This window comes from Symphodus melops (assembly GCF_947650265.1).
Source record: "Symphodus melops genome assembly, chromosome: 16".
Classification (NCBI taxonomy): Eukaryota; Metazoa; Chordata; class Actinopteri; order Labriformes; family Labridae; genus Symphodus; species Symphodus melops.
Window position 1 is genome coordinate 7,723,875 of NC_136706.1, and position 23,754 is coordinate 7,747,628.

Consider the following 23,754-nt stretch of genomic DNA (forward strand, 5'->3'; position numbering starts at 1 on the left):
CAAACAGACCGTGGAGCCATTCACACTGACATTGTCTCTTTGATGAGGCGTCGCACAAGGCCACACCGCGTGTGCTCGCTCGCTCACTCGTGTGTGTGTGTGTGTGTGTGTGTGTGTGTGTGTGTGTGTGTGTGTGTGTGTGTGTGTGTGTGTGTGTGTGTGTGTGTGTGTGTGTGTGTGTGTGTGTGTGTGTGTGTGTCAGTGTGAGAGCAGTGCGAATGTAGAAGCTGCCATCTTCCTTTTAATAAAAGCTTGATCCTCTGTGGTAAATAATCAACCAGCGACAGTAACGGGTGATGTCGTGCAGGGCTGGTGACGTCAATGGATTCAAGTTCATTTCAAGTTTTCAAAAGGCGCGCGTGTGTGTGTGTGTGTGTGCGTGCGCGTGTTGAAGTTTTTCCTGACTCACTGTAACCACTCCTCCTCAGTGCATGAAACACAAGTGGCTTGTGACCGAGCATGACGGTGCGTGAATCGCGTACGACCGCGTGGGACGTTTGATGTCGCATCTGAAAAAAACACTGCAGCGGTCTGTCTGCGCTCGTCTCGAGTGGTCGCTTCATTAGTGAGACCTCTCTTTTTCTCACTTCTCTTCCTCCTTCTCTATCTCTCTCTCTCTATCTCGCTCTCTCTCGCTCCTCGTTTGTGCTCTTTATTCCTTTTAATCATCGTGACCCCCCCCCCCCTCTCGTCCTCCTCGCCGCTGCTCCATCTTGTTTGTCTCTGGGCAGCCAGCAGTGTCACACAGACTCCTCTGTTCTACAGTCTGTCTCTGTGCTTGTTTAATGAGTTGTGCTTGGGCCGGGACGTTCTGCAGTGCGGCCTTTACTCTGGGGCCAGAGAGGGATTGAAAGGCCTGAATTAGAGGAAGAAGAAAGGGCAGCGTACAGTACAGAGATGGCACCAGTCTGTCGTCAGAGCGCCCATCAGGAGAATCAGTGGGCGAAAGTTCCAGAGAGAAAATCCTTTCATGTCGGCAAACGTAAATCACTGTCTCTCTACATCTGGGAGTTGTGGTGGTCTTTAAAAGTAACCAACACTTCACGTGAGCAATTGGAGCGCCTCACACTATGCCAAGGTTATTCTCATAGTTTTTGTACTCCCAAAATGCATCTTTTCGGTTGTGACATGAGGCCGAAGAGGGAGTTCACGATGACTTATCGCATCTTGCTCTCCTTAATTCACTTTTTAACACCACTCCAGTGGTCCTCAGGGGGGATTCCAGGGGGTCCCAGGAATTTGTTTGACTATAATCCCACTCATAAATCACACAATGACAGAATATATTCTAATTTGTGGTCCTGGGATTTATACAGTGATTAAACATCTCGATGTAAAGATGGGTGATTTTATCGTTGAAGCCTATGGTCTGTTTTTGGTCATTTCACAGAGTTCTTGACATGACATTGTACTGTATATAGTTTATTGGCTGCTAACATGTGTAGGATTCTTGGTTATCAGAAAGTCATGATGAGAAAACGTGATGCAGATCTGTGTGTGCGATCGTAAACTGTCCCCTCAGTAAACCAGATGATCTCTGAGTGGATTAAAGGGACGCCTATAAGAAGATCAAACACAAACGCGTCTTTGTGATGAAAACCTCAACTGGAGAACAGAAGCCCTCTTATTGGAAAGAGGTCATTGATTCATCCGTCCTCGTGTTAAAACCTTTCTCAGCTGAGTTTTTGTGGATCAATACAGATTAGGAGTTTATTTTCCTGCGTTATTAAGTCCGACGGTGTCAGGGTGCTCTGCATCATTTGGACTGTGAATACAGCGTGTTTTCTCCCTGTATATCAAAAACCTGAATTGATATGTTCATCTGCAGTGGAGTTACAGTAGTTCACACTGAGCATTCAATGTGACTGCATCTGTTTAAACCATCTAGAAAGATCTAAACATGTTTGAAGTGTTGCTGTCACCGTCGTTTGTACATGACCTGGTTCTCCAGAAGGGGTCAGTAGTGATCCAGCTTTGATCGACACTGAGGCTCATTCTCAGTTCATGAAACGTCACAATCAGAGGCTGTTCTTCATGTCCTAAGACAATGACTCAGGGACAGTATATATCTTTTGACTTATGACACAAAACGGTTCATTGATTGAGTAAAACAACAAGAAAATGACTGCACGAGTTGACGAGGATTAATCTGTCGCCTAACATGCTGTCACTGGATTTTGTTTCAAATATTGGACATATTTGGAATGACTATTCGAAATTTCTCAGAGCACATTATGACATGACAGTAAATATAAAGGTACATTATGACATCACAGTAAATTTAAAGGTATATTATGACATCACAGAAAATATAAAGGTACATTATAATCGTTGACAGTGAAGTTTGAGTTGAGCTGCAGTGATGACAGGAGTTTCTGTTGTTTATCCACCTTGTCTGTTTTTTTATATATAACAATGATGGGTTAGATGATCTAATAATTGTGATTCAGCAGCATCTGGAATTGAAGGTGAAGAAAACGACTGCCTGTTCTGGGCTGTCTGACATTAAGAAGAGTTTGTTGCTGTTTACGCAAAAGCAGTTCTGACTTTATTGTATACAATAAAGTCAAGTTGTCTTTCAGAGGGTAAACTATTATCTGCCCAAGGAGATTCAAGCTGCAGTAGCTATCAATTTTGGCTTATCCACCGCCCGTAATCCCTGCTAATGTGTTTTGTCATTTCCACACCAACACATTTTGGCCCGACCCCCCATCCTTGAATCTTTATGGATTCTTATCACTGGTGGTTCTGCTCTGTTATTTCAAAGCAGACTAATCCCTGTGACCCCCTCTGAGCTGTTTTCTTCTAATGACCGGCTATATATCTGCAGTAATAGCCAGTGTGTGTCGCTTTTTCTGTGCGAGCCCCACACCATCCGTCTGGAGACAACAGAGTGTGCTGTTAAGAATCAATACATCTCCTTTTGTCTTTTTGTTTGCTCTGAATTTGTTTCATTTTCTCCTCAGCTGGATACTTCAAAGCTGTTTCTAAGCAATGCGTTAGAGCTCTAAAGGCTTTAGTGGCTTGACTTCTGTAGTTGAGAGAGATTGCCATTCACAGAAATATAGGATCCACTCTTTATTGTGCTTCCCCAGTCATCCTCGTTAATCCTGATCGGGCCTGAGAGTGTGTGTATACACTTGTTTCAGGTTGTCTTTAAATATCCCTGAGAGGGAGTCAACAGTAAAAACATACATCCACTCAACATACAACATAAGAAGGACATTAAGCAGTGAAAGTAAAATGAACAATAAACAAACAGAAACAGCGTAAGCTCTGCATTTTTAATTCCTATTTTTCCATCTTCAAAGTTGGCTGCGTCTTGTGCACCATTGCAACCAATATACCAGTGAAAAACACTGATGGAATTTAAAGTACGGTGAGAAAGACAGCGATACAGACCGCTCTGGCAGAGTGACTTTTTTCCACATCTTTTCTATCTCAAGAGGTCATAATCATGCGTTCACAGGAAAACACTGGTTTAATGTTTCTCTAAATACATCTTGTCGAGTGCCCTTCAGATTGAAAAAATCCTATATTGAAGTTATAAAATGACCAGCGGGGTCGGGCAGAGAGCTCAATAACGTACTGTGGCTCGTAGGACTGCAAACTCCACGAAACGGGGGAAAAAATGAACCGAACGAGCGACACACCTTTACTGAAATGAATAATAAGAAGAAACTGCGTGTCGTAGACTTTGCTCAACACAGTAGAAATTGTCGCTCAGGAAGACATTTAAAATAAAGTTCTCTCTGAGAGGCCTTCAAAAACAGTGTGTGTCTTATATTCTGGATTTTACAGTAGACACTGCAAGAGGCAATGGCAGCACAAACTACTCTGGATTTGTTTTAACATCTCTCTCCCCCCCCCCTGGATTTTTATTGTTGTTTGCCTTTTCAGTTGCAAGTCAACTAGGATTCAGGAAAGTGTGAAATCATGATGATTTGTCAGATTCCCTCAGCTTATATATTACTCACCACCCTAAACACAGCATGATGACATTCTCCTTTTCTTAGCAGCATTTAAGCCTTCCACCCAGAGTGTGATGTCAGAGAAAAATGGGAGCTGTGTCGATATGACGAATTCAGCATTTAAATGCATCACGTAGATATAACACTGTTAAATGTATTTGTGTCAATGCAAGCCTGTCTAACTTGTGCTTTTCTGTTTTTCTTTTTTGCTGCTCTTTGGCTTCAACCCTTCCCTCCCTTTGACTCTTCAACAGGTAAGACGGCTTCACTCTTACTTACAGGATTATATGCTGTCTATATAATTTACACTGATCGGCCATTTTATTAGGTACACCTCGCTAGTACCAGGTTGGACCCCCGTTTACCTTCAGAACTGCCTTAATTCTCCAAACTGCTGGACGTAACCATCACAGGATGGATGCACTATTACCATAATGAGTTGGACACGGTTAGCAACAACGCTCAAGTAGGCTGTGGCGTTTAAATGATACTCGAATAGTACACAGGGAGCTCGGTTGTAATGAGAGCTCATTTGGGCTACTGTTGCCTTTCTATCAGCTCAAAAAAGTCTGGCCATTCTCCTCTGACCTCTGACCTCTGCCATCAACTAGGCATTTGCGCCAGTCGACCATTCTCTGTAAACCCTTGAGATGGTTGTGCTGGATGTCCTCCTACATTAGCAGTTACTGAAATACTCAGATCAAGGCCGTCTGGCACCAACAACCATGCCACGTTCAAAGTCACTGAAATCAACTTTTTCCCAATTATGGTGGTTGTAAGCATGTCTCCATGTCTAAATGCATGTGATAGGCTGATGAGATGCGATAACAAGCAGTTGGACAGCTCTACCTAACACAGTGAGTGTAGAATCATTTAAGCACTTATGCTGCAGTAAACCTTTAATGTTGAGTTCACAGTGTGTCGATGATGTTTGTGTACTTTGCACACGTTCACCATCAAACAACTCATGGATGCATTTGTCCGGGTGTATTTATACTCGAGTCAGAAGTGTGTCCACCTCTAACACTTGTTTCCAAACCTTTTCCTCTCTGCTCAGTCTGCTGACTGCCTGGAAAAGTGGTCTATTAAATAAGCTAATGGGAGCGCTTGGTTTTCAAGCAGCGCCATCAAAAGTGTGTGAAGAAACGTACGTGTCAGCTTTATCCTTTTTCACAGCCCATTGACTTATGAGATGCGTTCATTTCATCTACATATATGGAACGTATGAGGTCGTTGTCTCTGTCATTGTTTCAGCTTTCTACATCAAATATAAATCTTTTAAAAATCTGGATTATCTCTCGAAACAAAGACAGGTTCTGGACTTTTAGCTAAAGTAATGACACTCAAAGAAAAGTTGCATACGTACATATTTGGTGCTTTTGGATACTCTTCTTAATCAGTACTTTATTCATGAACAGATTGTTGTTATGGTTGGTTTTTGGTCTTTATATCAAACGTTTGTCCAAAAAAAAAAGAGGAAAAAAAAGTAAAAGTAAGTGTGTACTGTCGTGTCAAAGTACCGTTATGACTTCCTTGTTCTCTGTCATGTCTCACTATCTGCTTGATACTCAGCTTGTTTCAACACTTCAACATTTCTCTCCTATTTGGACACGCATTGATCATTTGTATGTGTCTTATACTGCAAGAGTTTCCAAACTGGCATTCCAGTGAAAACAAAAGCCTCCTAGTTTACTTAACCTCTTTGTGTCGACCTTCTGTCGGCCCTCACACTGCTCACTGGTGTCTTTGTGGTGGAGCCGGCCTCGGCCACCGGTAGCACACAAACTCAGCATGACCCTGATTTTCTGCTCGGCTTGTGTGCAGGCTCTGCGCCTGTCTTAACAAGAAGTCATTGAAGGTAGCTATTCCCACAGTGACGATTATACAGGCAAGACAAATGGCTCTGCTGTGATTTAAAAAAAAAAAGAAAAGTAGACTGGCTTCACACGTGCCTCTTTTGTCTGTTTGACGTGGATTTACTGTTGGCGATGTGATTTTTTTTGTTTGTTGGAGCTTTCATTTGTGTTTGTGTGACATTCCGAGCTCGTTATTAAAACCTGCACGCGCCTTCACCTCGTGTGTGTGCCGCTGCTTTCTCTTCACAGTGTCTTCAGGGTGTTTCATGAGCCCTGCAGCTCGAGCGATGCATACCTGCTAATGGTCCTGCTAAATGCTCTCCGCGGGACCTCAGGAACAGTGAAGCTTATGTTAGAGACATACAGACGCATTCGCCCACTGCTGCATTCTGTTTCTGTGAGTTTATGGGTTGAGATAATGACAAAAAACTCTGCACGGCGTGTAGCGTTATGGTCCCCAATGGTCCCGCTAGCCACAAGCTGCAACACAGTGAACAATTGAGCTGCAATATAGAGAAAGACAGAGGGCAAGAGGGAGTATTTGATAAGTGAGATGTAACACATATGTGCATACTAGACTGATAGGTCATGATTTTCAGATGTTAAAATAGCAATTAATTAATTAATTAACACAAGTTTTCTTTGGACTTTCGTCTCATCTTAAAACAATATTTTTCACAGTGGCTGTTGCATATTTGAAAGCTGATGCTAAGCTAGTGTTACAGTCTGCATACAGGCCTTTGATTCGACCGTACCATGAAGTCAAATTGTTTGGTGAGTCAAAAGTTGTGCACATTGTTACGCTAAATCTGTTAGCCCGTCAAAGGCAATCGCCATTATGTGTTAGCATCAAGCTAATAAACCTAAGTACACCCCGGTCCATTTGTAAGAAATTGCTCGTCACAATTTACCTTAACCGGACCGTGCACAATCTGTACGAAGCTTTTATTGGTGTAACCACAAATCCAAACACTTTCTCTTTACAATCATAAATATTTGCTTAAATACGACTAAAACTTTTTAAAAGTAGTCGACAGGTTTCTTTGATCAGCTAGTCAATTAACTGACCAATCTGTGCAGGCTTTAGTTTGAAGTTTCTCTGTCTGTTATACTGCTGCTTTTTTTTTTTGAATGTTTTATTTTTTTTGGAGTTTCATGTTGGACGAGTCACTCTGCTGATCTCACTGAGCCCTTCCACACGTTTGTGCATCGCTGCAGTTTTCTGCTTGTGTCAGTAATGTCTCGTTGTGGACTACGGCCCATCTGTCTGACCTCGCTCCTCCAGAGCTCACTCTGATTGGCTCTTTGACATCTTTAACAGCCTTATTTACATCTGCGTCTGATAGGCTGTCATTCCCCTGCCTGCCATGCCTTTCTTGCCTAGGGAGGGAAATTAAAGTGGATAAGCAGTAAAACCAGGAATGTGACTGCGGCTGGATCGGGAGTATTTAACAGTGGTTAAATACGGTGGTCGGTGTGTATTTTTCAGACCGACACAAGACGGCTTTGTTCAGCGCACCACATGTTGTGTCATCTGTAGGTCTGTAACACATTGATGTGGCTGGTGGAAGGAAATACAACCTGGTGAAAACGAAATATCTGTCCCTTTAACTCCGTTCCACTAAAGGCTTTTATCTGTACACGTTTTCTATACAGCCCAAAGTTTCTTCTGTTGTTCTGAGCCACATAGCATACACTCTCTTTGTGTGTGTGTGTGTGTGTGTGTGTGTGTGCCTGTTACACACTCTCAAACACAGTCACAGAAGTTAGACATAGTGGAGTTGGTTCTTTATGTAGCAGTTTAAAGAGACTGCGTTACTGCTCTATGATAGAGAAAATTATAAAAAAAAAAAAAAAAAAAAAAGAATTCCTCTGCTGCACTCTGGCAGTGGGGGAAAAGGAACAGCTTTCCTGTCATTCAGGATGCACATTCAAGTATTCCGGACATCATGCCTCTGGGATATCGCTGTGGGAAACTTTGAGGGGGAGTGTTCAAAGGTGGAGCAGAAGCCAGGAGCTTCAGGGACAGCACACGAGTACTGAGCAGAAGTGGATGTCGGATGCTTTAGTATTCTCTTTCCTCACAATGGAGTTGATTTGATCACGACACAAATCCACCAGGACTTAAACTTAAGTAGAAGCGAGTGTCTGCAAGAGGACTCTTTCGAGAAGTTTGGAGATAAACAGAAACTTTGTCTGGAGTTTATTATCTGCCCTGATAGCACACTCAAGAGGACCTTTTTTTTTAACTGCTGCTGAGCTGCTTGATCTTGTCGCTGGTTGAAACTATTTAGCACCATGGCCGGGGTCACGAGGAAGGGATCTGGGAGACCCTCGTACTACTACAGATTCCTGGGCAAGTCCAGGCTGCAGCGTCAGCGGAGCCGGTCCCGCAGTCGCACCAGGCCGTCTGCCAACAGGGGTAAATAAAAAACGAGTAGCCTCCAAACCACAGCTGAAAAAGTTGAACATGCAGCATTTATACAAGCAAACAGTTTGTGCTGATGAGCACTTAGACTGTGTTTGGGACTGCTTGTTAGTTAGAGCTTTTTTTTTTTTGCTGTTGATTTTCTGCTTTTGAAAGCAAAACAAGATGAAATAGAGTCAAACAATTTCAGCACTATAGTTCTTAATAGCAGTAATCTTCCCATGCCATGATCAGCATTTAATACTAATATAAATAACAATATATCAACACGTCAATCCATCCTCAGGTCTAATAAATAATTTTTTTGTTGCAGTTGTAAAAGATGGATATTGGAGTCCAGGTATCAGCTTTAAAAAACAGAAGGAATAAACTGTGTTTACATCTCTACTTGATAAGAAGAGTGTTTTAGACCCAATGGAAACCCTCCACTGTTTGTTTTTTCTGCCTTGCTGTGTGTTCATGTGAAACACGGTGAGCTGACAATTTGGCGTCACTTTTCACAAGTTGATGCCGCTCTCTTCTCCAAAACTGCACACACAACACCTGACACAGCTCGCAGCACGAGGGGGCCAACTCGCCAACTTCCTCCCCCCTCCCCCCCCCCCCTCTTGTTGAGGCGCTTGTACCTGCGAATAGTGTTTTTGTTTTTTGTCCGAAGCAGCGAAGACAGTCAGTTGTCTTGCACTTTGCTTTCTGTTTGCGCGCGTCCTCCAGCGCTCTTTTGTTTCTTCACTTTGCTGCCTCGCGGGTGCGCCTGTACTCGTTTGAACTGCAAGGTTATAGTGATGAATCTGCCCCGCGGGCTTGGCTCTACTTAGTCGAATCGAGAGAAAAGGAGTATCTCGGAAATCTGCTGCTTGCTGATTTTTGTTCTCCTATTGAGCCGCTGTAACTTGGCCAACCACGACAAGAAGTGAAAGAGCATCTGTGTGCACACTTTCTCGCAGGTAAAGAGCTCACACAGGAAAGCCTTTTTTTTTATCACCATGCAGACAAAGTGAGGCACAGTCATGAAAGAGGCCAACAGTGTACGGAGGTGCTGGTTTGTGTATCTCCACTTTGCTTCCCTGGCTGATGAAAGAGCTACTTTGAAGTCTCCCCTACTGTATCATTCAGCTCTCAACAGAGCTTCAGCTTCAGTACAAAGACACACACTCGCAAACACGCTCTGCCTTGATCTCTGTGGCTAAGAGCCGGCTCAAACTTTTGCACACTTCATTTAAACGCAGCGTCACACACACACACACACACACACACACACACACACACACACACACACACACACACACACACGCACACACTTGCACACACACAAGGGGAGGAGAGGTTGTTACCGGATGAATTAGAAGATCACTTCTCTTAAAAAAAAAAAAAAAAAAAGTTCTTTGATATTTGAGAGACAGCCTAAAAGAGTTTTTGCTTTGAGAGAACCCTGAAATGTCAGTCGTGCGTCCCTGTTTGGCAGAATTCATTGATCCCATGACTCCAGAGCAATTATTAAAATTGAATCAATAGGAAGGAAATGATTTAGAGAGAAGAAGCTCCTGGGAACGCTGGAGACGTGGCGTTCATCATTTTAAAAGTCCAACTTTCAGAAGCTCCATGACAACACTTACCTGACCAGTAATTCTGGACTAGCATATGTTTCATCATGTGTGCATTTGTTGATTTAGTGCAAAGGCCCATCTAGGGACCGACATTGCAAAAATAGTGTGATGCTGCAGTTAAAGCCACTTGTTTTATACTTGTACCTATGCTAGGAAAGATGGACAGACAGACAGACAGACAGACAGACAGACAGACAGACAGACAGACAGACAGACAGACAGACAGACAGACAGACAGACAGACAGACAGACAGACAGACAGACAGACAGACAGACAGACAGACAGAAATTGCAGATGTATTGTAGATGGATGGATGGAAAAATGGAAATTCTAATTGGATGGCAAGAAATTCTGCTAAATCATCAATCAGGAAACTCTCGGGTCCTTTTTGTTATCGTCCAAAAACTGACAACAGAAACTAGCCGAGAAACTAAAGGAGCTGTAGATACACAGCGTGACGCAAATCCTGTCTGGATGTTCAATAGATGAAGTTATTGGAGAGGATTATGCATCCAGATGAACTCTTTGACTTGTCAGATTTACAAACGGTAAATTTAAACATCTTTTTTTCTTTTTCTTTTCGGTTTTAAGATAAGATAAACAACTTGAATGAATTTTATTCATCCATGTTTCCACCTTGAAATAGTGTCAGCCTTTCTCCTTTCAAATCAATTTCCTGACGCGCAAAACAAACTTCCAAACTGTTTACTCGAGTTCTTTTTTTTTTTCCTGCCGGGAGCCGCATGACGTGACGCTGCCGAAAACGTTTTACGTCACTGACGCAGCCCAGCAGAAGTTTAGTATTCAGTTTGTTCACACACCACAGCTGTGAACAGCTTCACAAGTTTATCTGGAGGAAAGTTTGGGTCGCACGCTCAGCGGCTCGGCTTAGCATGACATCATGTGTTATTGTTTTCTCAGTACATGCGTGTGTGTATGTCAAAGCACCATTATCTGTGGATGGAAAATGTTAGATTTTTTTTTTTTTACGCTTCACTATCACATCCCTCTGACTCTGTTTCCCGGGTTATTGACTTCTACATTCAACGGCTGCTTATCTTGAAAGAGAGACGTGCAGACAGACAGGCAGGGGAAACACAGAGCAGCGTTTTCTGATCCGGCTTTTTGACGCTGACAGGCTGTCTCGTTCCAATGACACTCTTTGTCCGCAGTTATTCCGAGCTCTGTGCCGTCATTATTCATCGTTTGTCTAAAACATCAAAAAGCCTTACGTTGTAGAGAACTTTCAGTGGAGACCTTTTACAAAACTAAAACTTTTTTTTTTTCTCTCTTCAGAAAGATGAGTTTTCGGGGTGAAACGATTCAGAAGCAGATTTGTCTTCATAAGTAAAACCTTTGTTGTCTATCGCTTCGTGTCAGGCACATTCTTGACTTGACTGGGTTGATTAGATCATTCTGTACGTTTTTGTAAAGCTGCCGTCAGAAGGCTTTAACAGAGTTTGGGTTAATTTTCCCTCCAGTATGTTTTTCAGCTTCTCAACTCATCTCACACACCAACAACTCCTCAGGGAAAAAAAATTGCCACCCAAATTTCTGATATTTTTCGACCAATCAGATTCATTCGCTAAAAGATGCAACCTTTTGGATCTCAGTTGGAACAAACATGTGACAGACGCAAGAAATTACACACTTTTTTTTTTCTCCCAGTCACACCTTTGTGACCCACCTCTGGGTGCCCACCCTCAGTTGAGAACCACTGCTCTCTTCCAGTCTTCTTTTCTTTCCATTAATGTCAGTCTCTTTCTCCTGAACTGTGTTTAACTTCACAGCTTACAAACACCAACTACCTAACTGTTAGCACCTACGATGCCTTGCTTAAGGGCAACTCGGCAGTGGCACCTCTGCAGCTGTCAGACCAATTTCCAGATTTGGCCCTCACCGGAACTTGGACCATCAACCCTGCGGTTCCCAACTCAAGTCCCTACAGATTGAGCTTCTTAAACGTCTAACTGAAGAAGTTTAGCTAAACTGAGACAACGCACGTTCGCTAAAGTTAGCATCTGAACACCTCCTAGCTTACTTTAAGAGACTTAGCTTCCTTCAGATCTGATCATCCAGACAAACATTTGATCTTCTTCTAAAACAGTTCTTACACAAATAAAACATCAAAGTGAGATGTCGGGGGATGAGGTGAGGCAGCTGCATTCAGAAAGACAAGTCCAGTCAAGTCTTTGTGCGGCTGGATGCTACATAGTCTGTCAGTGTGATTTAAAGGCCCCATAGCAACAATGGAACCAAACAAAACCTTCAGAGGGAGAACACATTACAGGAAGAGGAAGGAGAAAAAGCCCCAAAAAGAACTAGTAGAGGAAGTTTAGTGGTGATGGGAACCAAAGTCAATTTTAGGACAAAAAAAATCTCTAACAATAGTTCAGAGTCTAACATCTGTACTGGTTTATAAAGCAGTACAAATGTCCCACACATGCACTCAAAGATGCAGGTTCCTGCCACCATAAGCAAAACTAATCCCGGCTGGTCTTTAACAGGAGCAAACTGTGTGAGAAGATAGTAAAGAAAGACTCGGTGCAAGCAGCCTGCAAGAAAACAACTCAGTAATGTATTCCCACTGACAGCTTCTGCATGTTAATCATATTCTAAATGGGTCATTACCCAGAAACACTTGTGATCAAGTGAGTCTGTGTCATGCTTAGTTTTAGTCAAGCTGTTTATGATGATGTCGCTATATTTTCCTCTTTGTGTGTGTGTGTGTGTGTGTGTGGGCTGATGGGAAGGACATGAATACGGCCGATAGATGGGAAACAACAACAGCACAAGTTCAGCGTGAGTCAGTTTCCCGATGCCCGAGTCACATTCCCGCCTCAGCACGGCGGAGGCTGGACGTGTTCCATGTGATCATCTTCTATAGATGTTACAATGAAAGGAGCCGAGTCACGCTAAGTTCAAGCATTCACTTTTTCTTGTTTTCTCTTAAAAGATTAGTCCTTTGATCAGTTTTTTTTTTTTTTTTTTTTTTTGTTGCAGTTTGAGCATCCTCGCAAAGATTAAGGTCATGTTTCTGTTCAAACAAAGGCTTCGCTAATCGACTCAGGCAGCCTCCTTCTTTGATCATTTCGCCGTCATTTTCAGCCATATACAATCAGGCCAAGGGGCAGAAGAATGCACAAGATGAAACGGTCGGAATTAATAAAGATAGCACGGAGGAGTTTCCCATTTTCTTAATCACTTCTGTCTTACAGGGTGAGTGGAGATAATGTAAGCAGTTTGCTTACTGAGATCGCATTAAAGCGAGCAGATACATGAGACAGACGGCGAGGAAAGGGGAACGTAGTGATCGAGCAGGGAAGCGATACCGCCCAGAACTCTCCATATCGTCTCAATGTTTAACCCGGGATTACTTTCTTATCTGAGTCTCATCTCCGGCGTCTGGGTTTCTCGCCTTCGCCTCTTTTTCCTCTCAGCCTGGCGAATCGTGGAGACGTGCCAGATGACGGCGTGCTTCTAAGCACCCAAAAGAAAGTCCAATAACGGGGGGGACAGGTGCAGGCTAATCCCCCCGCTTTAATCCACAGATATCAACTCAGATTACAAGGCAAAGCCAGGGAAGGGTTTTAGAGAAATAGCAGGAGAACTCCAGACGATCTCTGCCATCACTCATTCTGCATACAGACAGTATGTGCCAGTAAGCATAGTTATTTTGGGACATGTATGAAAAAAAAAAGCAGACACAAGTGAGGTTGAAAAAGGTGTTGTTTTGTTTTTTTTCTAAAATGCATTCTGGTTTGTTTAGCCATCCGTCTTTGCAGAAGCTTTACAGAAGCACTTGAAATCCAGCCAGCAGATATTTTGGTTGGTATTCCAGCGTCTGGATGTAATATAACTGCAATATGCAATAAAACACAAGGGATGACAACAAATCCTGCACAAACAGACGAGGAAAAAAATGCATCCATTTGCTTTTGAAAAATTAAAGAACTCAACACAACAATCAGGCAGGAATGCTCATGCCGAACTACAACTTTGCCTATAAAGCAGGACCATCAGTCAAAGTTGGACTTCTGTGTTCCATGAGCTGTCACCGAGCCTGCACAGATGACTGTCCACATGTCCGCTGGTCTGCTTGGTATTTAAGTGAGTAGGATCTCTCCGATCGGCATTCACAGGAATGTGGCTGCCGTGTCACCCACTACCCAAACACAAACTTCCTCCTTCTGCACTCAACTCTTCTTTCCCTCTCGCTCCTCCTCTGCCCTCCCATAATACACTGCAGACAAAGGCATGCTTGTGCCAAAGTAAACATGAAACAGTTGCCCCCAACCCAAGCCAACCCACTTCTCTGGTTAGCAGCAAAACATGAAAGAATGTAGTTTTTGTTGCATTTGTAGGAAAAAAAAAAATCCAACTCAAGTCAGCTGTATGGAGTAGTTTCTTTTAAACAGGTTATTTAGTGACCATACAAAGATACACACTAATACATTTTAGGGCTTGGCCTTGAAAGCACAAAACTTGGTAGTCATGGTAAAGTTTTGGTGGCCCATGTGTACACATTCAAATAACTTCATGAACTTAAGTCGTGTAAAAAGCATCGGTGTGTTGTGTTAAAGACTTAACCTACATTTTAATTAGCTGTATGTCAATAGAAACCTCAGCGTCCTTATTAACCTGCTTTATTGTTTCAGGGATAAACTTAGTGGCTACAGTGAGACATCTACATGGAATATCAAGCGGCCCCATAGTCCCTTTAGTGGTCCAAGCTGTGTGCTATTGACGGCGTCAAACCTTGCTACGTTTTACAAACTAGGGATGGCGGGGTCCACTGTCAGTTTGTTGAGCAGAGTAGAGCTATTGTTGCCACAATGTAAATCCTGAAAGTCAGAAAATAAACAGAGGCCATTTAAAGAGACTTCCTGTTTTTTAAAAATGTTTCAGAAGTGAAGCTTTAAAAAGAATAAATGAAAAAATGACAATTCTGATTTTCTTTTTTTTTAATTGGGGACAGAATCTTGAAGATTTCTCATTTTCTATCCATTAGATAACAGCCTGATTTACCCGGTGTCCACATAATGAATGAATGAATTAATTCAGAAGCCCAAGCCACGGGGCAAATGTAAACTTTGAAACCTACCATGTTTCAATTCAATTTAATTTTATTTGTCCACATTCCAGGTGAGGCCGATACTGAATTGTCCAAGCCGCTGTAGTCTGAGTCTTGAGTTAGCTTAATGGTACATCAGAGTTTAGACTTTGTGTTAGCGGCTAAATAACTGCTGAGCGTATCTGCGCTGGTGGTTGCCGGGGGATAAATCCATCCTCCTTTTATTCCCTTGAGTCCACAGGGTTGCTCCAAGGAGATGGAGCAGCACCTCTTTATCACCCCATCATCTGTGCACTGAGCAAATACCACATCTCAGAGGTCAAAAGTCCAGCGCTCTCCACTCATGGCTCAGCGTTAGCCACATTATTCCCTCTGTGTGCCTTCACAAGGAAACACTCTTTTTCTCTGTGTATTTACACAACCAACACGTGTTTTTAGACTTAGCTATTTAGAAGCTGTGCCTCCGAGACACATAGCATGCCCCCACATTGACCTCCATGACATGCGGTAGTACATTGTCCAAACAAGATTAAAGTTTATTCATACACATCTGAGAAAATATGTTTTAAACACGTTTCATTAGATTTTTCTTTGATTGACATGATATGATCTATCTTATTTTTATCCGGAGACAGACATAGTTTTTCTTTTTTCAGCCAGTCAACACAAGTTCTGGTTGTCTTGTACTTGAGGGGGAAGAACAGGGAGAAAAAAGTTGTTTTGAAGGAGATGGATGAGGGGGGGGGGGGGGGCTGGATCGGGGGCTGGATCAAGAGAAGATCGTCCACCAGGTAGAGAGAACACAGTAAACAGAGCCTGACAGCCAATGTTTTTTTTTTTCTTTTTCTCACAACGTATGAATTCTCCTCCTCTCCTGTCATAACACCAGAGCTGTGCGTTCTTTTCGAGGCTATTTTCTCAGGCCTGAGGGTGAAGACTGATTGGAATGCCTGAGGCTGGCTGCCATTGACAACGGGCTTCTCTAACTCTCATTAACTCTCATTAACTCTCATCAGTGTCATTAGCTCGGTGAGCACAGGTGGGAGTTCTTTTCTGTTTGGTCAAATGAACACTTTATAGCAGATCTGATAAATAATCTAATATTAATAATAGAACAAATGTAATGCATGCGAGAGTGAACAGACTGTTTCTTTCTGGCCTCTGTGTGTCAGTTCTTAGAATTCATATCTGGACTGAATTGGTCCTATTTTAAGGATTCGTCTTCTTTATTTCAGAAAAAAAACATCTTTGGGTTAATAACTCTCGTAGACTGAATCACAAAGCGTATTTGGAATTAAGGCGTTAAGAGAAAGGCAAATAGTTTTTTTTGTTATTTTTTTTTATCTGTTGTGGTAACGACTTACTAAAACCTTTGTCCAGTTTCTTCTTCTTTTTTTTCTTCTTTTTTTTAACTTATTTACGTATTTTTTACTAACCCTGCTGTGCCACGGCTTGACTGTCTAAATGCACAACAGTTTGTGATCTGACTTTCTTGGCTAGTGCCTCTTATAAAGAACTGCCTTTATTTGTCAAAACGTCTGGCATCAACAGGCCACTAAATGGACGGGGTCCTAAAGTGGGCTGAGCTTTTATTTCAGTGTTTACTATAAGCATGTTTGTGCCTGTTTCAGTTCGCTAAAAAGTTAAAAGACAGTGCTGAAGCGAGATCGAATCCTCTTCTAATTGTACTGTGATCTGTGAAATGTCTGTGGCATAGAATGCCCATTTGTATAACAAAAAAGACAAAAACCAATAAGACTTGGTGAGGACAGTGATCAGTTTGTAACAGCAGCAGTACAGAGTGTAGATACTAAATGTTCCCTGCAAGTCGCTATCATCTGTAAGCAGATTATTAAACACCCGGTGCAACAACAACTTGCTTACAACAACCTTTGTGAGTTTCCTCTTTCATCACGAAGCCACTTAGCACAGCCAGCTCCTCCAGCAATAAAAGATCAGAAAACACATGATTCCAGGCGTATAACAGTGTGGGCTTGTGAAGTCATTAAGCATTATTATTTTTGTATCAGCAGCGCAGCACTCTGGCACAGCCACACCAAAAATAAGCCGTTATGCAAAATGTTCTCCGCCGTCCCTGTTTTTCCCCCTCAGATGATTAACTAGGTGCTTCAGTTGACACATTTCCCTCTGCCTGCCCAGCATGCTGTTTTGTGTGCCTTCCCTTTTGAAAGCAAAAAAAACAACAAACATTTGAGAATATTGAACAGCAATGTCAGTTTTCAGATGTAGGAGAGGCTTTCCTTCCCCACTTCCCTCATCAGTCATTTTGCAAGCAGCAATATCCTGTACTGGTGAAGGGCTGAAAGGAAGGGAAGGTTAGCTGGCACTGGTGGATGGATGGAGCATGCCTGATCAGGTAAAATAAGGGGAACTTTCAATAAGAAGTGAAGAAACATTCATCCTCTTGCTGCCTGGCAAACTCTACAAATAGAGTGAGCCAGGCATACAAATACATACATCAACTGTTTAAAAAGTAAATAATAAAAAGTCAAATAATGCAATTTTTTTTAACTAGTATATAAATATATACAATATTATTTTTGACTGTTTATATTGTGTCCTGTGATTCCATAGAGCCTTGTGAGCACATATTCACCTACAGATAAAGAACAGACTCTTAATCAACACGAGGAGACGGACTCCTCTGAACAGGAAAGTTAACAATCTGAAGGCAGCCACCACATGCAGCACAAAGACACTTTGATGATTTACTTCACTTTGGAATCGCACTTTTAATCTCGGTTTTATTGAGACCCGGTGACTGTTTACTGTCATTAAGGTGGTTAGACCCAGACATAGGAGCGAGTTCCAGCGAGGCAAATTTTCCGTGCTTTTACAGAGATGCATTACACGCAGATGGTGACAACATGTGGAAGCACAAACTGCAATTTTACCCGGCAATTAGTTCACAGCTAAATGATGTGTGTTTGTAAGCTTTTCCTATGAGCAGTCTTAGCCACCAGCTGTGTTAAAGTGGAGAAGTTTCCGTTAAGACTAAAGAATACCACAGGGCTGAATCCTGTGAAGTTGAGCACAGAAATAATTTGTGACGAGCAGAAATTCACACTTTGAGACAGAAGAAGTATTTTTTTTTTTTGAAGTGATCTTTCAGTACACTTTTGTTCAAGGTTGCATCATGTTTAAAGATTGTGGGGGAAAAAATAGACATTTTTTTTCAGAGCTGCAGCTCAGTGACAGAACAGAAGTTACACAGATGATGAGTTAGAGTTCAGAAAAACTCTCGTCTCATTGACAGTGTTTCCTGACAAACGGTTGATAACATAATGGTGCTACAATACAACGAGAAGGAGGCAGCACAATCTGTCACTCTGATACAGGAACTTTTTCTTTCCGGTGTTCTTCCACATGTGGACAGGATCTTTAAAATAATTAAAGCCACGTCTGCAGACTTGAGCTTTGAAGTTTTAAAGTTTCTTAAAAAAGCTTTAATTTTGAAGATTTTACAACACTGCAGGCAAGTTTTTCGACTTCAAGCAAAGAGACAACTAAAGAGATTTCTCTCTGATGTTAATGTCTTCTTTGTCTGATTGTTAAATTTAATTATATTTTCTTTGCATTAAATTTGGAAGTTTCATCACCTCTTTACTCAACACCGTTCACATGGCACCAAAGAATACAAAACTGAAAAATGCAACCGTCGCTCAGTCTGGAGGGACTTCAGATGGTTCACCACCAGTTCAAGCCTCGGTGTCAACCTTCATTTGGAATGGTTATTGAAGAGGTGCAAGGTCACTTCCCAGGTACTGTCGATTTTCTCTTGAGCAAGGCACCTCACCCCAGCTGCTTGGCCAATCTTTCACGTGCAGCCCCCCTTACTCTGACACTTCTCCAGTTGTTGCATGTCCAATAAATGGAGAGATGCACAGAGTCAACAACCTACAACAACACTTCAGGAGGTAATAAGATGATTCAAACATGCCGCCAAACAGAACGTCTTGAATTGTTTGATGTTTGTTTTGAGAGGCTTGACACTTGACTTGGACTAAATATCAGTCACCATTTGAGTTTTTTTCCCTTGCATAACACACGTAATGATGTTAATTGGGAGTATTGCACGTTTTATTTGTCTCTTGTAGATTTTCCATCCCTTGAAAAGAAAAACAAAACAGGCTTAACATGTCTCTTAAGCACAGAGTCTAAGCTTGTTTAAAAATTAAATCCCCTTAACAACGGCAGAGCAGTGGCTCACTATTCCGAGGATCCAGATGGTTCCGGTTTTCAATTACAGAAATCTGATTTAGCACCAGAAGACGTCTGCTCGGTGTCACAGCCATGTTGTGTTTGTCTGCTGTTTGTTGTTGTGGACTGTGTTTATGTTAATGTTAGGCTGGGAATAATGGGGGATGGGATGTGAGCCAGTGCACTGCACAGCAGGAAGAGCTATTCCTCCAATCGTTCTTCAATTACAGCGTGCACTAATTCAGTCAACCGGCCTGTTAAGCAGCAGAAAGCTAATTTAGCACAGCTCAGCTTGACAAACACAGCACACACCGAGTGTGTGCACTTGTGTGTGGGGCTTATTAGAGATGCTCCGTATGCAAATATCACATTAGTTACAAATAATGTTGGCACAAAATCTAATTTTTTGCTCCGTCCTCATTCAAGCTGAAGCCAAAATGCAAAATAAATGTCTGTCTTTTGTTTAGTTGCATATTCTAGAATAAAAAGTGTAGAATAAAGCCTTATTTAAAAAAAGGTAATGGGGTGTTTATGAATATGAAATCTACCATTTGCATTGGCCAATCACATTTGATTCTAAGGTATACTGAAACATTAATATGCAATATGAAATTTGAGTTGTATTGGTGCAGCAATTCAGAAATCTTTAAGTCCAGGTCACTACAGAATACAGTTAACATTAAAAGATAGCTAGTGGTAATGATAGCAAAACACACTGCAATGTATTGAATTCATATGGTTTAATGGTGTTAAATAAACAAATGAAGCACATGGACAGCTGGAATACTCATGAATGTTATCACTTCCATAATTTCTGGAAAGATTAACTTTTCCCCCAACATAGACAAGAAAGTTATGAAAGACGAGTGGATTAGTAACTCAGGATATACGTATTTTTGAGCATATCAAACAAAGTCTGAAATATGTTATAGTAAAGCAGGAAGGCAGATCTTCTCTGCATATTTTTTTTTTGTGATTTGGTGGTTACTAGTAGTAGAAATGTTGCAACATTTAATATAATAAACATATAACGTTTCTGTCAGGGAAAACATTTTTTAACAATCGTGAAGGCATATTTGTGAAAAAAGATTTTTCACCAATTATTTCAAATATTTATTTGTGCATTGATCAAAGCTTCAGTGTTGAAAGGCATTTTCCCCCATGAGTTTCCATGTTAATTGTTTATTCATAGTGTGTGATAGCTTTAAGTGTAGACAGTACAGAGATGTTGCATGGCAAATTTGGAAATTCCTTATAATAATGGCATTTTACTGTGTGTGTGTGTGTGTGTGTGTGTGTGTGTGTGTGTGTGTGTGTGTGTGTGTGTGTGTGTGTGTGTGTGTGTGTGTGTGTGTGTGTGTGTGTGTGTGTGTGTGTGTGTGTGTGTGTGTGTGTGTGTGTGTGTGTGTTCAGAGAAGGGGATTTTGCTTCATTATTCAGTTTCACCCTTATTAAAGTCACTCTGCTCCACGCTAATTTCATTAGCTTCCAATGTAACTGCATGTCACAGATCTCATTTAGATAATCGCAACACAGTGCTTGTTAAGCAATGACCTCATGTGTTTTAAAAGATTATATGAATCTTTTTTTTTACCTAGATACACGTTTTATGGCTTTTTTAAGGCTTGTTTTTGCTTTATTCGGGCTAAATGAAGCTACAAATGGTCTCTTTGTTGTGCAAAGTTTGTATGTATCTAACATCAAGCAGCAAGTTTAAACAACTCTCCATTCATAACTCAGAGTTATACAACTTCACAAACTAGATAAAACATTGATAATGAGCTTGTAGTTAGCAGTGATGGCTATCTGACATCTGTGGAGACATGCATATTCAACGTCCCTCAAATTCCTCTTGGACATGTCTGGATTTGTTGCTTTGACAAACATGCACAGTTTTTGACTACACAACTCGACCACTAAGGGAAATGAGTATAAAGCCATCTGTAATGGAAGGCAAACAGTCATTCCAGTCCTGACTGGATTCATTTATACATTCGTGGATAAAAGGGTTACATAAATTGGTCAAGTGTTAACAAGATACAAACAAAATGTTTTCAAAGAACTTTTACATGTGATTTCTTATGCACGTAAAGTTGCAAGCATTTAAAGCTCGGATTTAACAGCGATTTCTCCCGTTCAGATGTATTTTGCCTCCAAGACTAAATGCTATTATTTCCAACTTGTTTTCAGTATTATAGTTCTACCGTTGGTTCATTGCAGTAGCTCAGTTTAAAACTGGTTCCATTGTTTTTTGTTTTAAATTAGTTGGAATTTCAACTGAGTTGGAATTCCAACTCTTCCCTCTGATGGTATGCCCAGACATTTTAAAAATTGTATTGAAATAGACTGAATAGAACAAGACGAGCAGATTGATACCACACAAGCCCCTCCGATAAATATGTGGCTAAAGCTAGCTTGTGATTAGCTTAGCATTGTAACAAGATGCAGGGAGGAAAGGCTAGCCTGGCTTTGTTGAAAGTTCATAATTATCCCGTACCTGTTTTCTTGCTCATACATTTTGATAATCAGGGAGCTTTAGAGGTGCTCAAGGCTGAATCTATCATCTGTTATTACTTTAAAGCAAATGTAGTTAAAAAAGCATTTTATTGCTTCAGATCTAGAGGAGTTTTACTGATCTCTTTTTTCATTTTCAATAAGCTAAGGCTTGGTTTTCCTCAAATATTGAGCTCGTTTATCAATTTATTTTTTAAAGTTTACTCTTCTATTTGACAGAGTCTCCTCCAGAGAGGACGGGACGCCGACGCAGCATGCCAGGCAGCTCCTCCGACAAGACCACACCAGCCATGGAGGCTACATCCACTGCTGGCACGCCTTTCAGAGTCACCGTGAGTACTGTGAGTTTGCTTTCATGTATTGTCTCTGTCTTCTTCATAGGTTGTTACTCTGTCTCTGTCTTCACCTTGGTTTTTTTTCTCAGTTGTAGATCAACGTCAGCTTAAGGCCGGTCTGGGGTCCAGATGGCCCCATGCCAATCTGAAACTCATTTACATCAAATGTTGGAATTGGGCCTTTGATGTTTGGGCTCTAACACAACTCACATCTACACGTCTTGGGTTTATGTTCAACACACCATCCTTTTACATCCTGTGGGATTTTTCATTGCATTTCACTGAATAATTTCAAAAAGCTTCATGTGAGCCGACACGCACACTCCCACAGCTGTTCACGCTCCGCACAGGCACTTTCTCCCTCACTTCTAAGCAAACTGTCATCCTGTCAAACACACACACGTGCACATACACACACACACGCACACACATACACAGTAGTCCTTTGTCAGTCATCTTCCTCTAATTCAAATCGGGTATGCTTTCTGCCATGTTTAATTCAATAGATAAACAGCCAGTTAATGAAGCAAGAAATTCCTCTATGAGTCATCAATTTAAAGCTAATTAGCAATTAGCAGTGCATATTTCCATTAATAAATAATGACTGGGGAGATGACAACCTGAGGGTGAACTGTTAACAGAAGATGTGAGGACAGCAGGGTCACAAGCACTCGATTCTCGGCCTCTGCAATTAACACACGAGCGAAGTAGTGTACAAAAACAAATGTGGTTGCCTCTCAGTTGAAGACGACGTTCACAGTGAATTGTAAAAGAACGGCTTGAACCACGAGATTTCGGCAACCTGCAGAGTGAGAATTATGTGTTTAATGAAAACTGTTGTCACTTGTGAAATCACCACAGCGAGGCGAGATCGAGTTTGCCAAGTTCTTGCATGAAAACGGTGTTTTGGGGAGACCAGGAATTTCACCCGCTGTTTTTTTTTCTCTCTCTCTTCTTTCTGCATTTCCTAATTTTCGACTTTTCATCTACCAGAAAAGGTTGCGAATTCAGTAATGCAAACCATTTTAATATGCTCTACCAAGAATCAAAGCATGAGAAAGAGTGATACAAAAAAAGTTAAGAAGACTGAAAAGCTTGTAGGAGACAGAAAGGGTCAGATAGAAGGGCTTGATATTGATTAGGTGTCTGTTAAGCAGCTCATGCACTCTCCTGGGGGAAAAAAAAAACCAGAGTGGAGAGGAGCACTGCAGCAAAGTCATCCAGTTTCTCTCACATGAGCACCTCACCTCTTCAGGATTATGGCTAAGCAGCAGTGACTTCTTGCACAAAGAAAGCTTCCTTATGTTTGACCTTATCCTGCACATTTTCTTATACTGCCCCCTTCTGGCTATTAATTGAATCACCACCAACAAAGTTTCCCATAAAGTTGTGTGAGTGTGATAAATAAACAAGTTTCTGACTAAAAATGTGTCGATACTGGATCTTTTTTTTTTTGTATATAAGCATTAAGGTGGTCAGACGGAAAGATTGGACTACAGAATGGTGGCATTGACAAACATGGGAATGTCAACAGTAGAAATGTAGTCAGGCATTGATATTCTCGTCCACTCCTGCATCTCCGACTTTTTGTAATGACAAACCAGCCCTCACTTACCCTCCCTTCAGTGAAAAGAGTTGTGGTGACATCTAAAGTACCCCTCCTAGGCCTTGAGCTAAATCTGTCAAAATGTTTTTCTCTCATGTTCTTTGCAAGGACTCGGTTCAGTGTCTGCACACACAAATGGGA

General features: G+C 41.6%; 1 protein-coding gene across 10 annotated transcripts in view; it reads left to right on the forward strand.

Moving 5' to 3' along the window:
• Positions 1 to 23,754, forward strand: part of LOC306837233 (disabled homolog 2-interacting protein-like) — a 148,031-nt gene that overhangs the window by 45,629 nt on the left and 78,648 nt on the right. For 7 of the 10 annotated variants that reach the window (XR_013780895.1, XM_079364809.1, XM_079364817.1 and 4 more), the window contains one exon: positions 21,892 to 22,013. Coding sequence is in view for 9 of the 10 variants with exons in the window: in XM_079364809.1 (XP_079220935.1) it covers positions 21,892 to 22,013 (122 nt within the window). In the remaining variant the exon portion in view is untranslated. Of the gene's footprint in view, positions 1 to 7,711; positions 8,250 to 21,891; positions 22,014 to 23,754 lie in introns of those variants that run through there. The other 3 variants (XM_079364811.1, XM_079364812.1, XM_079364814.1) reach the window with 3 other exon arrangements.